The sequence below is a fragment of the Tenrec ecaudatus genome, chromosome 1 (genome assembly GCF_050624435.1).
Source record: "Tenrec ecaudatus isolate mTenEca1 chromosome 1, mTenEca1.hap1, whole genome shotgun sequence".
Taxonomy (NCBI): Eukaryota; Metazoa; Chordata; class Mammalia; order Afrosoricida; family Tenrecidae; genus Tenrec; species Tenrec ecaudatus.
The window spans coordinates 8,721,011-8,740,307 of NC_134530.1; the positions used below are offsets into that span (position 1 = coordinate 8,721,011).

A 19,297-nucleotide genomic window follows, 5' to 3' on the forward strand; every position below is an offset into this window, starting at 1 on the left:
ATCTACATATCACATCATCATTTTAAACATGAAACAACTTATCTTCATCCACCCCCTCCTCCCTCCAAAGCTTTAATCTTTCCAGAAGAGCCACATCTTTCTGCCATGGAGGGAATGATGGGTTCAAATTTCTAATCTTTACCCACTGTTACCAAGTCTTCTTTATCGAACTATAGGTACCCCTCCCAAATCCCCAAACTAGAGTATCCATGAGAAGACCCATCTCTAGGAACCCAGCTGGAAAACATTGCTATGAGAGGAAATTGACCCATGGGGTGGGAGGGAGGGAGAGATTGTTAGTTCAGATTTACCTAGGACCCCTTGCCTGCACTGGGTCAAGAACACAGTCCGGTGGAGCCCCCTGGTGGAAAGAGTCAGCCACCACATGTGGACGGGCTGCTGCCGGGCAGGGAGTGATGAATGAAGGATCATTTCAGAACTCAGGACTGGATTTCTTATCTGCCTCCCCTCTTGCAGTGACAAGCCCTACCATGGTGCTTTTCACCCTGAACTTCACCATCACCAACCTGCGCTACACTGAGGATATTGGGCATCCGGGATCTGCAAAGTTCAACACCACTGAGAAGGTCCTACAGCGAATTGTAAGAGAACTGAGATGCCTACTGCCCTTGTCACCTTACTCCAGCATGACCCCCAGTCCTCCTGCTCACCCCTCTTCTTCCTCCCTAGCTTGGACCTGTGTTCAAGAATACCAGTATTGGCACTGTCTATTCCATCTGCCAAGTGACCTCATTCAGGTGAGATGCCCAGAAGGGGATGTTCATGCCTGCACACATCCAGATGGTGTCCCCTGACTCCTACCCTCTGCTAACTCCCCACCTGGGTACCTAAGAATCAGGATCAATGTAGATTCTAGGTCCATCTGTATCCCCAATTCTTCCTTCTGATCCTGCCCTAGGTGTAGAATTTCCCTCAGGAGTTGATGCCTTGCAGTTTTCAAACTTTATTCTGGATTTCAGAAAATACAAAACAAAAATGAGCAATCCTTGTGACATGGATATTCCTTAATCCACCTTTAATGTGTTCAAGGGTGATATACTTAGGTATTGTCAAAGTCTTGGGATAGTCCCAACTTTTGGTCCCTCGGCATAGTTTAGGAGTGGGATCCCAGCTGGTGCATGAATGATGAACAAACGTGATAACTCTGGTGCCAGTCATTCTCCTTCATCTGGCAATTACAAATTCTAGCTTTTTAGACTCCATTTCTAGCTTTTTAAACTCCATTTCTTTTTCTTGTCTTTCTTTTTCCACTTTCTGTGGCTGTCCTTATTATTAATTGCCACTGGATTGATTCAAACTCATGGTAACCTTAAGTACAACAGGATGAAACATTGTTCTACCCTGGGTTATCTTAAGGATTTCTGGCACATTCAAATCCACCATTGTAGCTATTGTGCCGCTCTGTCTCATTGAGGGTCTACTTCACTATGTCTGTCCCTCTTGGTCAAACATGATGTGTTCCTCTAGTGATTGAGTCTTCCTGATAATGTGCCCACAGCAAACGAGTTGGAGAGTGTTCTGTTGTAAACCTTAAGGTCTTCATTGGCTAATCAATCCACCATGGGTGAGGCCACTGTCATTGGAAAAAGTGATGGCACAGCTCTCAGAATCATTTCATCTTCTACCAACAAAATATCAAACTTACTGCCATCTCACTCATTGCAATACATAGTGACCCTAGAGGACAGAGTAGGACTGCTCCTTTGAGTAAACCTTTACAGGAGCAGACTGCCTCTCTTTCTCTCGCAGAGCAACTGATAGGTTTGAACTGCTGATCTTGGGGTTAGCAGCCCAATGTATAACCCACTTTGCCAGCAGGACTTTGGGTTATTTCAGCGTTGTGGCTTTTCTCAAGCATGATTATTCTTGCAGTTCCTCCTTATTATCGGTCCTGCATGTGTCTTTCTCCCCAGGTCTGAGAAGGGTGGAGCGGCCACCAGAATGGATGCCATCTGCACTTACCGCTCTGACCCAAAAAGCACTGGGCTGGACAGAGAACGATTATACTGGGAGCTGAGCCATGAGACCCATGGTGTTACCCGACTGGGCCCCTATGCCCTGGACAGGGATAGTCTTTATGTCAATGGTAAGCAACAATGCTACAGCAGAGGCTCCTATGGTGTCTCTGTGTAGCCTATATGAGCTTAGCTCATACACATCCTAGGTCTCCTGGCCTCTTCCATGGAGGGAAGATTTAAGTTTGTCCTAGAATGACCTGCCTGTGATATGCAGATCACACAATCTTGCTTGCCGAAAGTAGTGAGAAGGGCTTGAAGCATTTGCTGGTGAAGATCAAGGATTGCAGCCTTAAGAATGGATCGCAACCCAATGCAAAGAAAGCCAAAGTCCTCACAATAGGACCAATGGGTCACATCATGAAAAATGGAGAAAAGATTGATATTGCCAAGGATTTCGTCTTGCTTCGATCTACAACCAATGCTCTTGGAAGCAGCAGTTGAGAGATCCAATGTTGATAAGTCATTGGATAAGTCTGCTGCACAAGGCCTCTTTGGAGTGTTGAAAGCAAAGATCATACTTTGAGGACTAAGGTATACCTGACCCAAACCCTGCTGGTATTTTTCCATCACCTCCTATGCACGTGAAAGGTGAACATTGACTAAAGACCAATCTATGCATTTGAACGACAGTGTTTCCAAAGAATATTGAAAGTACTGTAGACTGCCCAAAGAACAAGCACATCTGTCTTAGAAGAAGAAGTGAAGCCAGAAGGCTCCTTAGGTGCAAGGAGGGCAAGATTTCATCTCAAGCACCTTGGACAGGTTATCAGGAGAGACCAGTCGCTGGAGAAGGACATCATGCTTGGCAAAGTGCAGGGGCAGTGGAAGGCCCGTGGTTAGAGGCATTGATGTAAGGGCTGCAGCCATGGACTCAAACAGAAGGGCACGGATGAGACTGACACAGCTCCTGGCAGAGTTTTGTTCGGTTGCACACAGAGCCACAACCAAGTGAAACAGACTCGATAGCCCCTAACCACAACAGATTGGCATTCAGCTCAGCATCTTTTCTGTCGTGAGGAAGGGTATGTTTCTGGGTTCTGAGTAGTGCAAAGAGCTTAACACTCAGCTGCTAACCCAAAAGTTGGTGGTTTGAATCCATCCAAAGGAGCCTCAGAAGAAAGTCTAGAGATCCCCATCTGGCAAATCAGCCACTGAAAACCCTTACGGAGAACAGTTCTAGTGTAGGTTCATGACACACTGGGTTGCCATGAATCGGCACCTGGAAAAAATGGAGGGATTAGAAAGTCAATGAAGGGTGGGCAGTGGGGGGGTAGCAGAAGGGTGTGCCACCGGTGAAGTGATGTAGAAATTAGCCTGAGCTCCTGTTGCATTCCCTGGAGTTTGCCAGTATGGCCTCTGCTTTGAGAGCACTCTGTAACTATTACTTAGGTGGGTAGAGGCGAAGACACCCAGTGTGCCTCAGACTTCTGCCACTCCTCCCAACCTTTAGAACCCTTCCCTTCTCTCCCCCTCTCTCTGCAGGCTACACCCAGCAAGCCCTGCCGTCTACCTCCAGCAGTGAGTAATTGGGCCCTGATGAGGCCACCCTCCCCAAGCCCCCAGGGAGGGAAAAGGCCAGGATCGTGCCAATCTTTTCTTCAGCACAGACCTGAGTTGGATCAGGAAAAGGGGCCTGAGGGTCCTTAAGGGGCTCCTCCTGGGGCGGGCTGATACCTGCATCACTGTGTTTTCTTCTCAGCTACGATGGTCTCTACAGCAGCATCTACATCTCTGGTCACCATCCCCACAGGTAGGAGCTTCATCTCCATGACTCCTCCCTAGAAAGTCCTCATGCATGTGCCCAGTGGAAGGCTTTACATGGGGAGCCTGGATGCTTTGTTCGCTCATGCAACACGTATGTATGAGCACACCCTGTGTAAAAGGCAGCAGTGAGGCAGGGGAAGCTCAGTCATAGACTTCTCCTAAATTCCCTTGAAGGACACCTAAATTCCCTTCTCCACCAAGGCACCTCTTAGATAGCCACCACCCATATGTCAGCAGTGGCTTGCCTATTACTATGAGTCTGAACTGGATATATATAGATATCCAATTATATATCATTCTGTTGTACATATAATGGCTATGAGTCAGGATGAATTCAACAATGCCTCTTAACATCATGAGATAGTACAAGTTTCAGTAGCACTTCCAGAATAAGAAGGATGAAGAAGAATGGCTCGTGGATCTAGTTCTTTAAAAATTGTGTACCACAAGAGTCGATTTGTCAGCTGATCTTGAGGGTGGCACAAACCATGGCAGCATTTCACCTATGGTGCATACAGTCACCATGAGTCAATAGCCTTTAACAACGGCAATTCAACAATAAGCAGAATGCCAAGGGAACCACCCTTGAGGGGCTCAAGACAGGAAAATGGAAAGTAGACATAATGGTGCATGTGAAGATCGTGGTGCCATCAGCTCAATGCCAGGTCAAAGAACATCTCTAGGGACATGGCAGCCTGTGGAAGGAGATTCTGTTTGATGCTTAGTTTTCCTCTCCCAGAAAAGAAGGGAACCTTGTGAGCTACACATGCACCCAGGACATGCCCCGTTTCATGTCCTGATCAGTGATAGGTTGGTTCAATTTGGACTGAGAGTCAGTTTCCCTTTCTGGCCTCCCACTGGCCCAAAGTCAGTGTCAATACCATGCAGCAGTTCCACTGAGCGTGCTGTGTGAGCTGCCATCACTAAGACTTGGGTTACTTATTGGATGGGCCCTCCTCTGAGCATTCTAAACATTCTGTCTACAGCAGGCAGTCAGTGTAGCTTGCACCTGCCCAGGTCCAAGGTGGAATGCTCAGGAGCCCAGACTCTTGGCCCATAAGGCTTGGGTTCAAATTCAAATTCTGCCATGTGGAGATTGTATGATGGAAGGCAACTTATTGAGGCACTTTCTGGCTACTCTCCACATCTCTAAAATGGGGATAATAATCCTCCCTCCATCCAAAGGATTTGTCTCAAGGTTTGTTAAGTAAGTTAAAATTCAAGGCAAACTCCTGAAATAGGGTCCGGCACATGAAAATGCACTGTATTCCTTTAATCAAAACATAACAAAATCATTAAGAATGATGTTTAAAAATTAAAAACAGAGAAGAAGGATGATGTCTATCTAGAATTTAGCAGACCTTTGCTTTCTGCTTGGTGGTATGTTGATTTCCATAGCACATTTTTGCCTAGACAGTCCAGGCGTCCATCAGTCAATATTGGCATCTGGGCTGAGGTCTCCTTCCTGTTGAACAATTCTAGGGGAAGCGCTTTCTCAAGGCTCCAAGGTAATCACATGAGATGGCTTGCGCTCAAGCTCCTTGAACAAGAGGTAATCTCAGTGAGGCTCTTTTCCCCACACCTTTTACAGCCACTGGTCCTGCCCTGATGTTCTTCATCCTCAACTTCACCATCACCAACCTCCGCTACCAGGAAGACATGTACCCTCCAGGCTCCTTGAAGTACAACACCACAGAGATGTCCTTACAGCACCTGGTGAGAATCCCTCCCAACTCACCATGTCCCCGTCCACAGATGTCCCATCCACTGACCCCAGCCTAGCCTACCTCCATGCTTCCATATGTACAAGTGCTGTCTCCTATAAGAATGCCCATACCTTGATGCCGTTTCTACCAAATGACACTTGTTGTGCCCTCCTCAACACTGCTACAGACACTGACGCTGCCACTTGCCCTCACCTAACACACACATACCTTCCCACCTGACCCCTGACTCACCATTGTCCCTTAAGCCCTTCTGTTTACCGACCACCTTATTTCCAGCTGGATGCCTTGTTCAAGAACACCAGCATCAGTCCCTTCTACTCTGGCTGCCGACTGTCCTCGTTCAGGTGAGACCTCCCTATAGCATGACTGACCAGGGACCCAGAATTCTTGACTGCCCTTTCTCTTGCCCTGTGTGATACAATGTCTCTACAGAGGTGGAATTTGGGACACACTGGTTCCAACCAAGGTATCTCTGATCCTCCTCCTTCAGCCCCCAGGCTCTGCATGAGCAGGACTGGCCCCTCCCCAGTGACCCTCTGAATTCCCTCCCCCAGTTCTTCAGACTACAGAGGACATCTCCTTCAAGTGCTAGCTTTCATTCCTAAGGATTTCTCTCCAGGAAAACTTGCCTCCTCAATTTAACCTTAATCCAAGTCCCAGCTCTTCTCCATCTCGTGTGTTCGCTCTTCTGTTCTTATGTAGAAGACAAGCAACTGTCTCCCTTTCTGTTAAAATGGCTCATTCATGACTCTCCTCTCTAGATTTGCGGTTAATTAAAATGTTGTACTCATGAATCTGCTCACAGTCCCAGGCTGGCCAGTGGTGGGTATTCCCAGAAAATCCAAGTTTAACTTCTCACCTGTGTATCAGGCTTCTCATATCCTCGAACCCCTTTCTATACTGCCTTCATGATGTCGGGAGCCCTCATGGAGGACTCCACTCCTTGCCATGTCTCATCCTCCCTGCACAGGTCTGAGAAGGATGGGACAGCCACTGGAGTGGATGCCATCTGCACCTACCGCCCTGACCCAGAAGGCCCTGGCCTGAACAGAGAGTGGCTTTACTGGGAGCTGTACAGGTTGACCCATGGTGTCACTCAGTTAGAGTCCTACACTCTGGACAGGAACAGTCTCTATGTCAATGGTGAGGGATCACCATCTCCTTGAATCCCCGAAGGCCCCACAACTTCCCGTCCATCCCTCCCTTTTCCTTCTCACTCACGTCCCTCCTCCTCACTCACTTCCCTCTTCCTCCCTCACCTCTCTCCTCCTCTCTCCCTGTTTGTGTGCAGGTTATACTCATCAGACCTTGGTCACCACCACCAGCAGTGAGTATGAGGAGGGTTCTAAAATCTCAACAACTCCCACGAGCCTTCGCATGTAGAGAAATGGAGGGAGACAGGGGAATATTCTCTTCCCCTCACCCCACCCACCCCAACGCTGACTGCCTTGAACCAGTCGCATGCCCAGAAAAGCTTGAGACTTGAGTGTCCCTTCCTGGCACCTTCAGAATAATGAGGAACTCACCCCAAGCACTTTATTTTTCTTTTTTCTCTCCAGCTTCTATGGCCAACACAGCTTCCTCGGGGATGCCAACTCCCTTCTCTGGTTCCACAGGTAGGCATTTGCTTTGGTGAGAATGCTCCCTGAAATTCCTGTTGAGTTTTAATCAAAGGGAAGAGAAACTGAGGTAGAGGAGGACCTCTCTGACAAGGCAATCCCGATGGCTCTCGCAGGACTTTCGGCCCAACCCCAGCACTCACCATCCTGGCTTGCATTTAAAATCTACAAGGGAGGCCCTGTCTTCAAGCCCTGCCCCACCCCTAATTTTTCTGTGCCATGAAAACACGTCTAACTAAGAATGATCCCGCTCAGACAAAGTAGAACTGTCCCGTAGGATTCCCAAGACTAACCTTTACGGGTTCCAGGACGGGACAGTGTTGCCTTCCGTTATCCACACGGCCACTGAGTTGAAACTGACTCCACAGCACCTCACAACAGCAACAGCCTGGTTTTTTCTTTAAAAAAAAAAAAGGTTTTATTGACACATAGTCCACGCATTGTACAACTCAGTAATTTGATCATAACAAGAAGACGGGTAAAACCATTACCACAATCAATTTTACACTTTCTTCTTTCTACCATCCTGGGCTGATAGAAGAACATATTAACAATATAACAATATTAACAATATTAACAACAACAAACACAAAACTAAGAACAATAACAGAGGAAAACCTCAATCAAAAAGAAAACATAAAACACTAAAAAGTAGAACCACTTTAAAATGGGTCAAAAGGGAGATCAAAGGAGAAGATATTCAGTGTTACTCTAACTATTATCTACAAAAATATCCACTGTCATCTAACTATCATCTACAAAAAAAGAGTCCATTTTCCAAAGCACTCTGCATGGTAGCAAGGCCAGTCACATCCCTGGTCTGTGGTCAGATGGGATTCACCAGAGACGTAGTCCACTTTCTTTCTTTTTTTTTTTTTAACTGAAACAAATTGTAAGTGGGTCAAATGGAGAATAAACATGATATTACATTTTAACCCAATTACCTCTGCCCTAATGGACTTTACAATGCTCAAAGAAACCCCTATTCAGAAAGGAGGTTTCATCCTCGGGTAAGTCTTGGAGTCAGTTTTCAACCATGGAACTGAAAGAGGTCCTGTTGGTACCATGGTTCAGCATATGGCTGATAACAAGATGACCAAATGGAACCCACTTAGCAGTTCCTTTAGGAAAAAGACCTTTTTGTTGCCATAAAAAATATAGTCTAGAAAACCCCATGAGGCAGTTCTACTCAATTGTATTGGATTTCTATGATTCACAGGATTAAGGTTCCAACATGTTATTTGGTGAGGAGTGCTGTGGGGGTGGGCATCACAGGAGGGGGAGGGCATGGACAATTTGCTCCAGAACACTGCGCCTTATTCCACAAGAGTCAAAGTATGGTCTTGAGCATATTAAGGACCATTTTAAAATTTGTGGATAAAAAAAATGCATTGTCTTTTAATTACATTTTCCACAAACTTGTAGAAGCATTCTAGTATACCGCCTGATTTGGGGCATGATCTGAAGTTAGATTTGATAGTATAGAACACTAATGACTGAGGACCAGAAGAGTTGTCAAATGACATCAAGCATATCATACATGAGTAAAGCAAAAACACATTAAAAAGACAGCGAGAAAGGTTAACACGGGATGCCAAGAGAAACCCTGAAACATGCTCTTGAAAGGGAAGTAGCTCAAAGGAATCTCAGACACGATGAATAGAAGATTTCGAAGTTCAACATGAGAAGACAAAGCATTGTTGATGAGGACATGCGCGAAGACCTAGAGTTAGAAAACCTAGAGGGAAGAACATCCCCAGCCTTTCTCAAGGTGGTAGAACTGAAGAAAGACAATTCAACCCTTGTGTTGCTGTACCGTAAAGTTCCATGGGCACAATATTGAATGATGCAGGAAACATTAAAAAAAAAACACGGAAGGAATACTAATTCACTATAACAAAAAGAAATGATGGCTATTGAACCATGTTCAGATACAAAACCAATAGGTTTAAAAGAAGAAATCAAATTTGTTATGAAGGATTGTCAAAACACAGGCTCCAGGAATTGTGGGATACCCACTGAGCTGTTTCAACCAGTGATCCAACACTGGAAATGCTCATTTATTGATGCCAACATTTTTAGAAGACAGCTACTAGCCAACTGAATGGAAGATCCCATATTTATGAAGGCATCTAACAAGAAAAATAATGCATCTTATCTATCTACAAAACCAGAGCCCAGTACAGAACTTTTCATCCGTTATTGTTATTGATATACTCCCTGAATGAGTGTGGGTTCCTAACATCCTGAAAATTCCAGAATGTTCCTTCCTTCAGCTCCTGCAGCTGACCTCTATACTTAGTATACTGCTGGTGCTTCCAGACAGGGCCGAAGCAGCAACAGCTAGTGAACCAAACCAAAGCCATCCCTTTTCTGCCAAGTTTATTTCAACTAATAATAACTTTGTAGGATACAATATAGAACTGCCTCATAGGATTTCCAACACTACATTTGAAGCCAACTGCCACAAAATTCTTCCACGGACAGGCAAGGGATTCAAAACAGCTAACCTTCTGTGTAAGATAGAATTGAACGACTCAGCCACTAGAGCTCCCCATCATTACTGTGAAGCGAATGGACATCTTTCTCTTACTTCCCCAATGCAGCTGCTGAACCTATCTTAGTTCCATTTACCCTCAACTTCACCATCACCAACTTGCGCTACACGGATGACATGGAATACCTGGGCTCCTCAAAGTTCAACTTTACCGAGAGGATCCTGCAGCGCTTGGTGAGAACCCCAAGATGCATCATCTCCCACATGACTTCACAGCCCCCAGCCTTGTGGGCCCTCCAACTCACACCTGTCATTTTCTCCACCAGCTTGGGCCCTTGTTCTATAAGACCAACGTTGCCACCCTCTACTCTGGCTGCACACTGACCTCACTAAGGTAAGACCCCTTGACAAAGAGCTTCCGGGGTTATTGCCAATGCTCCCGGGGCTAAGACCTGTGGACTGCTTTGCTTCCATCCTGGGGGATACTGCATCCTCAGGAGAGGTGGGATTCAGGAGTTAATTGTTCCCAGGAGCAAGGCATCTTCTGGTGGTCGTTCTTACTCCTAAACTCTGGATTGTGCATCAGCAGAATTGACCTCTCCCTGGCCACCCTCTGAATTCCTGGTCCTCTTTCTTCTAAGGAGGATGTTTCCTTGGGGTGCTAAATTCTGTCCCCAAGGAAAGTTTTCAGACAACTGTGCCTTCTCTACTTGCTTTTATTCCAAATCCAGCTCTTAACCTGACTAATTTTCTCAGAAATTTTTTCTTGTAGCCATAAAGAATCTCAGAACCTCTTGTTGAGGGTGACATTTCTTCTTATCCCCCTATCCTCCCTCCCCAGGCCCCAAAATGAGAGAGAAGCCACCAGAGTGGATGCCCTCTGCACCTACCATCCTGACCCTGAGGGCCCCGTGCTCGACAGAGAGAAACTGTACTGGGAGCTGAGCAAGCTGACCCTTGGGGTTACTCAATTGGGTCCATACACTCTGGACAAGGACAGTCTTTATGTCAATGGTGAGAGGGCTGCTGGAGTGAGGGTCTCTTCTCCCTTGCTGTGCAGGTATTGGTAGGTCAGGTCTCTGTCTCAAAATCAGACTGCCCTCTGGGTCTCGCCTATGAGAAGGCTTTGAACAAGGCCTCTGTCCTTTACCGGCAGAAAAGGAATGTGTAGCCTTTGATCCCTGCCATGTGGGAGCTCTGTCCTTCTTGTATGGAATCAGAGCTACATGGCCCAGCACCATTTGTCCCTTTCAAGTTGCCTCCTCATTGAATAGCTCACCCTCCCCTTCTTCATCACCTGCAGGATATACCTACTGGGCTTCAATGACCACGTCCAACAGTGAGTATTACAGAGCCCAATAGCTCTGCGTGCCTGGGACCACCCCACATCTTCTAAGCAATTAGGGCTGCTTGACTTGCCAATCCCTCCCCCACTAGTTATCATCAGGAAGGAAAAGGATTCAAGGAACATGCATATATTACAAACTACTCCCCACCATGACCCCTCCCACACTAAAGTCACTGTCTTGTATCCAGGCTGAAAGGGTCATAGAGAGAATTGTACATTTCCGTAACTTGGGACACCACCCCACCATCCAAAACGATTGCCGTTTACAGTTAACTAAATTACCCTTAGAGATCATGCATTTTGAATTTTAATTCTGGTGTTTCTTCTCCAGCAGCTGTGATCTCTACAGCCGTCCCAGCATCCTCTTTGGCAACTACCTTCAACAAACCTACAGGTGAGAAGGGTCACATGCTCTTATTGATGACAAATTATTCCTCCAGCATTATTTATACCAAATCATTTCTTCCTTCCTTGTTCACTCACTCTCTCCAAAGACACTCATTCATAGATAAGACCTCCACTGGCCACCTAGCGTCTGGTGTCCAAAGTCACAGGACCCAGCAACGATTAACACCTTGTCCACTAACCTCCTAGGACCTCATGAGACGGATGGGTCTCACATGTGCACCTGAAGTCATCACTGCCCCTAAAATGTGTTGCTTCCCTCATCTCCAAAGCAGAAGCAGGTGTGCCAACGCTGGCTCTCCCTGTTCCACTTCCACCATCCATCAATCCCTGAAGTTCTCCTCTTCTCCTTCCTGAATTTCTCTCAAGCCCTTCCTTTGACTGCACTTGAATCACCTAAACCTTCTTTCGTGCCTTGGCATCTTTCTTTAGGAGGACTGCAGTGGCCTTCTTTATAGCCTGTCTACTGTGCATTATTACGTGCCATCAAGTCAGTTCTAATGCATAGGGACCCCATGTAAGATAGAATGAAATATTGAGGGACTACCTATAGCTTTGCAAAAATATCCACCTGACTTCAAGTCATGTGAAACTTCTGTTCTTGTTAGTCACAAGCTCCCTTAAGAGACTCAGAGGATATTTCCAGAACTGTGTCTACACTTCTGTGTGGCCACAATGAAAGAACGTCACGTTCATCATGTACAGCTGCTTTGTTCTAATAGCTGACCCTTCCTGGGATGTCCTTCTGGGCTGGAGCACTTTCTGCAGTTTCAGCTACTATCTATCTAACTTTTATTCATCCTTTGGTCACACCTGAAATGGGCAAGAAGTTCTGAGTCACTGGCTTGAGTGTACATTCTTGACACCCATTTCTCTGAGATGTCCCGACCGTATGTGGTTTTATCACCCCTCTTGCCATAATACTAGGAAATTATAGTTTTAACTAATCTACTGCTGCAGTAACAGAAACACCACAAATGCTTTTATTTCAGGAACAAAACATTCTGTTCTCAGAATTCCAGAGCCTGAAGGCACCAGCATTTGGGAAACACTCTGTCCATCATATCTGGGCAACAATTCTTATCTCTTTCAGCTTCTATAGGTCAACATTCCTCAGGAATCTTCAGCTGGCATCTGTCTTCCCTGTTTGTCCATGTCCTTCTCTGTCTAGTCTGCTCTTTCAGCAATTCAGAAATGATTAGGTTTAGTTCACACCTGATATAGCTAAGATCTTACTAACATAACAAAGAAAAATCTGCCCAAACTGGATGACATCCACAGTTACACCAAGTAGGATTTCATTCATCTTTTCAGGGGGTCACAATTCAATCCATAACAGTACATCATATCCATGTATCCACCCACAGAGTCCATCACAAGATTTTACACCCATTCTACCACCAAAACTTCAAACCTGCTACTGTGAAGTTGACTCTGATTCCCAGTGACCCCAATTGTTAGACAGTACAAATGCACCAAAGGGGTTCCTTGGCTGTCATCTTTATGGAAAGAGATCACCAGGGTGGGTTGAAACTGTAAACCTTTTCGTTGTATCCTTTAGAAGGTACTGCAGCTCCTGGTGGGGTGCTGGAATGGTCCCTAGGGACTACAAAAGAAGATGTTGCTGCTGTTAGGGGCCATCAAGTCTGTCCTGACGCATAGCAACTAGCTGCAGGACAGATAGAGGATTGATCCGCCTTATTCTGGATTACGAGCTGCGGCACAAAAGTTGTTCATTACTAGTGGGCATGTAAAGCAATTTCTTTTCTGAGAAGGGGTCAGTGATCCAGATACGCTTGGAACCCTATCATTTAAATTAGCAGCCCATTGCAAACTACTTGTACTGCCCAAGGACATGTGCAGCCATTGAAAAACCGTATTCACTGCCCTTGAATTGATTCTGACTCACGGTCACCTTGTAAGTTGGGATAGACCTGCCTCTGTGGGTTTCCAAGATCATAAATACTATTTTTCTTGTCTTGTCTTCAAAACCATTTTATTAGGAGCTAATACAAAATATCATGCCATAGTTCAATTATATCAAGCAGGACAGTACACTTGCTACATCAGTTTCAAAATATTTTCTTCTTCCTTGAACTCCTTGATATCTTCTTCCCTTTATCCCCTCCCTCCCCCACCAGACCCCCCAGGAACCCTTTCTTTTTTTTAAACATTTTATTAGGGGCTCATACAACTCTTATCACAATCCACACATATACATACATCAATTGTATAAAGCACATCCATACATTCTTTGCCCTAATCACTCTCAAAGCATTTGCTCTCCAATTAAGCCCTCCACATCAGGCAGGAACCCTTTCTTATGCAAGCAGAAAGAGCCTCGTTTAGTGTTCAATAAATGATAGTTGAATTAGTGTATCCAGCTTCCCAATCTTGTGAATTCTAGACTGCTTCCTCGTTAAGTCTCTACAGCCAAGCTCTGTCACTATTCCAAAGCCAGTGGAAATTATGTGTTGCGTTGAGTAAATCTGCTGCACAAGACCTCTATGAAGGGGTGAAGAGAAAGGATGCTGCTTTGAGGAATAAGGTGCTAAGGTGCACTTGACCCCAAACCGTGGTATTTTCAAGTGCCTTGTAGGCATGTGAACATTAAACATTGAATAAGGAAGACAAAAAGAAAAATTGATGCATTTGAACTTTGGTGCTGGTGAAGAATATTGAAAGTACCATGGACTGCCAAAAGAGCAAACAAATCTGTCTCAGAACAAAGACAGCAACAATGCTCCTTGAAGACAAGGATGGCAAAACTTCTTCTCAAGTAGTTTGGACATGGTGTAAGGAGAGACCAGTCTCTGGAAAAGGACATCATGCTTGGAAAAATAGAAGGGCAGTGACAAAGAGCAAGGTCCTTTACAAGAGGGATTGACACCGTCACTGCCATAAGAGGCTCAAACATAAGAAAAAAATGTAAGGATCGTGCAAGGCAGGGTGATGTTTCACTCTGTTGTGCATAGAATCCCTGTGAGTCAGAACTGGCTCAACAGCCCTTAACAACAACATCATCAACAACAACAGTGCTTTCATGGGACCATCTTTCTCTTTCTCCCCCAATGCAGTTGCTGAACCTTCTCTAATTCCATTCACCCTCAACTTCACCATCACCAACCTGCGCTACACAGATGACATGGGACACCTAGGCTCTGCTAAGTTCAATTCCACTGATAAGATCCTGCAGCACCTGGTAAGAGTTCCATGATTACACCTAGCATCCCTATTTCATGCCTCCCCATACTCCAGCTGACCTCTTTCTCTTTCTTCACCAGCTTGGACCTTTGTTCAATAAGACCAGTGTTGGACCCCTGTACTCTGGCTGCACACTGACCTCGCTCAGGTGAGACACCTTGACAAGACAACTACCACAGCCATCACAAGTGATCCCAGAGCCACGTCATTTGGTCTATTTTGTTTCTGTCCTGCTGAATATAGCATCCTCAGCAGAAGTGGAATTCAGGAGGCATGTTCTCAAGGACCAAGGCATGGTCTGGTCTCCATCCCCAGATACAGAGATACCATTAGCAGGACTGTCCCCTTTCTGGTCACACTCTGAATTCCCTCCCCCCGCCTTTCTTCAATCAGGAAGGGCATTTCCTTTCGTGTTAAATTCCTCCTTGAAGTATTATCTGCAGACAAAGAGCCTTCTCCACTTGGTCTATTTCCAAATCCAGCTTTCTGCCTGTCTCATTTCCTCCCTGACTCCCTCTGAAAGAATCCAAGGAGCCCCCTGTAGATACACCATTTTTTGGTATTCCCTTATCCTCTCTCCCCAGACCCCAGAATGATGGGGAAGCCACCAGAATAGATGCTATCTGCACCAACAAACTTGACCCTGAAGGCCTCACACTGGACAGAGAGAAGATTTACTGGGAGCTGAGCAAACTGACCCAAGGGGTGACCCAATTGGGCCCCTACACTCTGGACAAGGACAGTCTCTTTGTCAATGGTGAGAGGCCCTGCTGAAGTAGACTTTGCTGGGTGGATTCTTCTGGGGTGCATCTCTGGTCCACACTTAGGCAACTTCAAAGGAGGAATTACATGGTCTTGAATCCTTAGGGGTGGGGGCTCTATCTTCTTTGTGAAATTTTACATCTGTAATGGTCCAACCATCAGCTCTCCTTTGATAAGTTTCCTCCTCATTAAGTGTCTCTTTCTCCACCTTCTTTGCCACCTGCAGGTTACACTCACTGGATGTTAGCCACCACCTCCAACAGTGAGTATTGCAAAGTCCTATACCCCTGTGAGCCTAGGATCACCATAATCTCCTGAACCAAAGAGACGTCTGGGTCTGTCAACCCATTCCCTCATTCCCTACAATGAGGAAAGAAAAGGATCCAGAGAGCAGGCATAGAATATTGTCTACCCTCATTAGGTCAAGCCTTGTTCTGTGGCTGTGTGTCAAGTAGAGACCAGTAACTTTCCATAACTTCATGGACCACCACCACCCACATCACCGCCAATTCCATTTTCTTAGAGATGCATCACCTTAGATTTCAATCCTGGTGTTTCTTTCCCAGCAGCTGTGACCCCCACAGTCTTCTCACCACCTACTGGGGCACCTGCCGTCACCATCATGCCTACAGGTAGGAAAGGCCTAGCACTTTTATCAATAACACAATTGCTTCCTCAGCATGATTTTTAACAAATAACTTCTTCTTTCATTGGTCAAGCACTCTGCCAAGGGAGATCAATCATCTGTGTGGATTTTATTGACCACCTAGCCTCTGTATAGACAAATCTAACCCGCCATACTTCTAGACCACTTGTCCAGCCACCTCGTGACATTACTGCACCTGCTTAGTTCAATATTTCCAACATAAAGTCAACACTGTCCCTCAAATTTGCTCTTTTTGCCATAATCAAAGGGGAAGGCAGGTGTACAACCTCGACCTTCCCTTTTCCTGATCATCTATATCCATGCATCTCCACAGATCAACACTTTTTCCTCCTGAATCTCCTTGAGAGATGTCTCAAGTCCTGCCTTTATCTGTATCTGCTTCACTTCAATCTTCATTCACCAGCATCTTTCACTAGCATGACTTCAGTAGGCTCTATTAAAGCTTAGAGCACCACTTCTCTGTCAGTTTGTCATATTGTGGTGGCCTTCTGTTACCTTGATACTGGGAGCTATATCACTGGTGTTTCACATACAAGCAGGGTCACCCAAAGTGAGCAGGTTTCAGCAGAGTTTACAAACTACAAAGTAGTAACAAGCTCTTCATGGCAGAGAAATTAGATACTGAAAACAGTATGGATAACATTGAGCCATTGTCAGAAGTATTTATTGAATAGATGTAGAATATTGTAAGAGATAGTGCCAGAGAATGCTCCCTTCCATTAAGGAGACATTCATAATATGACTGAAAAGATTTCTCTAAGTACTTTTAACAGGAATGAAGTATTGACATGGGTGGAATATGGCTTGTTGGAGTAAAGCTTTTGGGGCCTTCGTTTGCAGATGTGCCATGACTCAAGTTGAGATGAAACAGTGGCGAACTTTGGTTAATAGTCAGAAATTGGAATGTATGATGTTATAGGCATATTGGAAGTCATCAACAATTAAATGGAATTCATAAAGATCGATATCCTAGGCATTAAAGAGCTGAAATTGACTAGTATTGGCCATTTTGAATAAGAAAACCATATCATTTACTATGCTGAGAATGACATAATCAAGGAGAATGCCATTTCACTCCTTGTAATAGAGCACATTTAAAGATCATGTGGAAGTACATTTTTGACATAAGATAATATATATCTGCATACAAGGAAATCTAGTCAACACAACTAGTATTCAAATTTATGCACCAATCATTACAGCTAATGATGCAGAAATTGAAGAATGTTACCAATGTTTTCAGTCTGAAATTGATTAAACATGTAATCAGATGCAATGACAATTATTGGCGATTAGAATGAACAGAAGTTGGAAAATAATGGCCTTGGTGATAGAACAAAAGCTGGAGATCACAAGATAGAATTTAATAAGACACATGACTTCTTCATATCAAATACCATTATCAACAACTCAGATAACAACTGTACATGTGGACTTCACCAGATAGAATACACAGGAATTAAATTGACTACATTCATAGGAAGAGAGGATGGAGAAGCTCAATATCAGCAGTGTAACTCAGGCCAAGAAAAGGTAGTTGTGCATATGTAAGTTCAGGTTGAAGCTGAAGAAAATGAAAACAAGCCCACCTAGGACCTTGAGTAAATCCCCACCTGAATTTCAAGCACAGATTTGCTTTATTGAACAATAAAGACAGAAGACCTTATGACCTGTGGGGTGGCACCGAGAACATCAGACATGAAGAAAGCAAAAAGTCACTAAAAAGAAAGAAAATATCACAGTAGTGTCAGAATAGACTTTGAAACTTTTTCATGATCATAGAGTAGTGAAGCAAATGGAAGAAATTATGAAGTCAAGGAGTTGAATAGAAAAATTCAAATGTCTTATTGTATCTGGTGCTGTGGTTACAGAAATACCACAAGTGCATGGGTTTAAGGAACAGAAATTGGTTTCTCACATAATGGGAGGCTAGAGGAACTGGCTTGGAAGAAATATTGTCTCTCAAGTCTGACAGAAGACCCTTGTCTCTACCATCTTGTCTAACCCAGTATTCTTTGAATCCTGGAAAATCTTCATGTGGTTTCTTTCTTCAGCTCCTTATGTTGATCCATCTGAGTCTAATTTGCTCTTCCAGTGATTACTATATGGTTAAGTCTAGTATACAGTTTACCTAATAGTATCTCATTACCAATAACAAAAGTCTATTGTCACAGTTAGACAGGTGTATTCCAACACATATTTAGGGGAGATATGGTCCAACCTATAACATGACATATAGTCATCAATGACCCCACAGAATCCATGACACAGATATCCATTGAAAGACCCAAACATCAAACCCATATCAATCAAGCCATTAAGTCAGTTCTGATTCATTGTGATCTCCAGTGCTACAGAGTAGAAGTGTTCCACAGAGTTTTTTGAGGGGTCTGTAATCTTTATGGAAATAGTTCTCTAGAGTTGGTTCAAACTACCAACCTTTAGGTTGTTACCAATCTATTGTTAACTATTTAGAAGACTCAATGGCAGTTATACTCATTAGCAGAAAATGAATGTTCTTCAACTGAATTAGCCAGGAATCCCAACTCTTGTGAACTCCAGTGTTCTCCCTCCTTTAGCGCCTGTGTCTGGTTGCTATTTTTAGTCCACTGCTAGTGCTTCTGGCCAAAGTTCCAGGCAAACCTGTTCATTACGATGATTCAAGTGGACATCATTTCTTCCTCCCCCAATGTAGCTGCTGAATCTTCCCTGATACCATTCACCCTCAACTTCACCATCACCAACCTGCACTACACAGATAACATGGGATACGCCGGCTCTTCAAAATTCAACTCCACTGAGAGGATCCTGCAGCGCCTGGTGAGAACTCTATGATGACTACCCGGAAGCTTCTCTTTGTCCCTGTCATCTAGACCCTGCTCCCTAAGCCCTTCTTCTCACTCCCTTCTCTTCTCCCACCAGCTGGGACCCTTGTTCAACAAGACCAGTGTTGGCCCCCTCTACTCTGGCTGCTCATTGACCTCACTCAGGTGAGACACCTTGACAGGACAGCTGCAGGACTACCAAGAGTGCTTCCAAGTCAAGGCATTTGGTTGATTTCATCTCTGCCTTGGAAGATCGAGCATCTTCAGCAGAACTGGAATTCACAAGGCACTTGCTCATGGATCAAGGCGCCTTTTGGTTCCCACTTTCATCCCTGGATTCCGAAAAGTAGAACTGGACCTTATCTAGTCTCCTTCTATATTTCCTCTCCACCGTCCTCTGACCAAGGAGGCCATTTCCTCGGGATATTAAATTCTAACCC

The 19,297-nt window shown here is 44.8% G+C and overlaps 1 protein-coding gene across 1 annotated transcript in view; it reads left to right on the top strand.

Moving 5' to 3' along the window:
• Window positions 1-19,297, top strand: part of MUC16 (mucin 16, cell surface associated) — a 114,674-nt gene that overhangs the window by 40,387 nt on the left and 54,990 nt on the right. Inside the window, exons 10-28 of the mRNA XM_075540771.1 lie at window positions 478-602; window positions 691-758; window positions 1,935-2,107; window positions 3,522-3,557; window positions 5,356-5,519; window positions 5,807-5,874; window positions 6,501-6,673; window positions 6,822-6,857; window positions 7,090-7,146; window positions 9,756-9,880; window positions 9,973-10,040; window positions 10,488-10,706; window positions 10,921-10,985; window positions 11,326-11,388; window positions 14,477-14,601; window positions 14,684-14,751; window positions 15,188-15,360; window positions 18,728-18,852; window positions 18,955-19,022. Of these exons, the coding sequence (XP_075396886.1) occupies window positions 478-602; window positions 691-758; window positions 1,935-2,107; window positions 3,522-3,557; window positions 5,356-5,519; window positions 5,807-5,874; window positions 6,501-6,673; window positions 6,822-6,857; window positions 7,090-7,146; window positions 9,756-9,880; window positions 9,973-10,040; window positions 10,488-10,706; window positions 10,921-10,985; window positions 11,326-11,388; window positions 14,477-14,601; window positions 14,684-14,751; window positions 15,188-15,360; window positions 18,728-18,852; window positions 18,955-19,022 (1,999 nt within the window). The remainder of the gene's footprint in view (window positions 1-477; window positions 603-690; window positions 759-1,934; window positions 2,108-3,521; window positions 3,558-5,355; window positions 5,520-5,806; window positions 5,875-6,500; window positions 6,674-6,821; window positions 6,858-7,089; window positions 7,147-9,755; window positions 9,881-9,972; window positions 10,041-10,487; window positions 10,707-10,920; window positions 10,986-11,325; window positions 11,389-14,476; window positions 14,602-14,683; window positions 14,752-15,187; window positions 15,361-18,727; window positions 18,853-18,954; window positions 19,023-19,297) is intronic.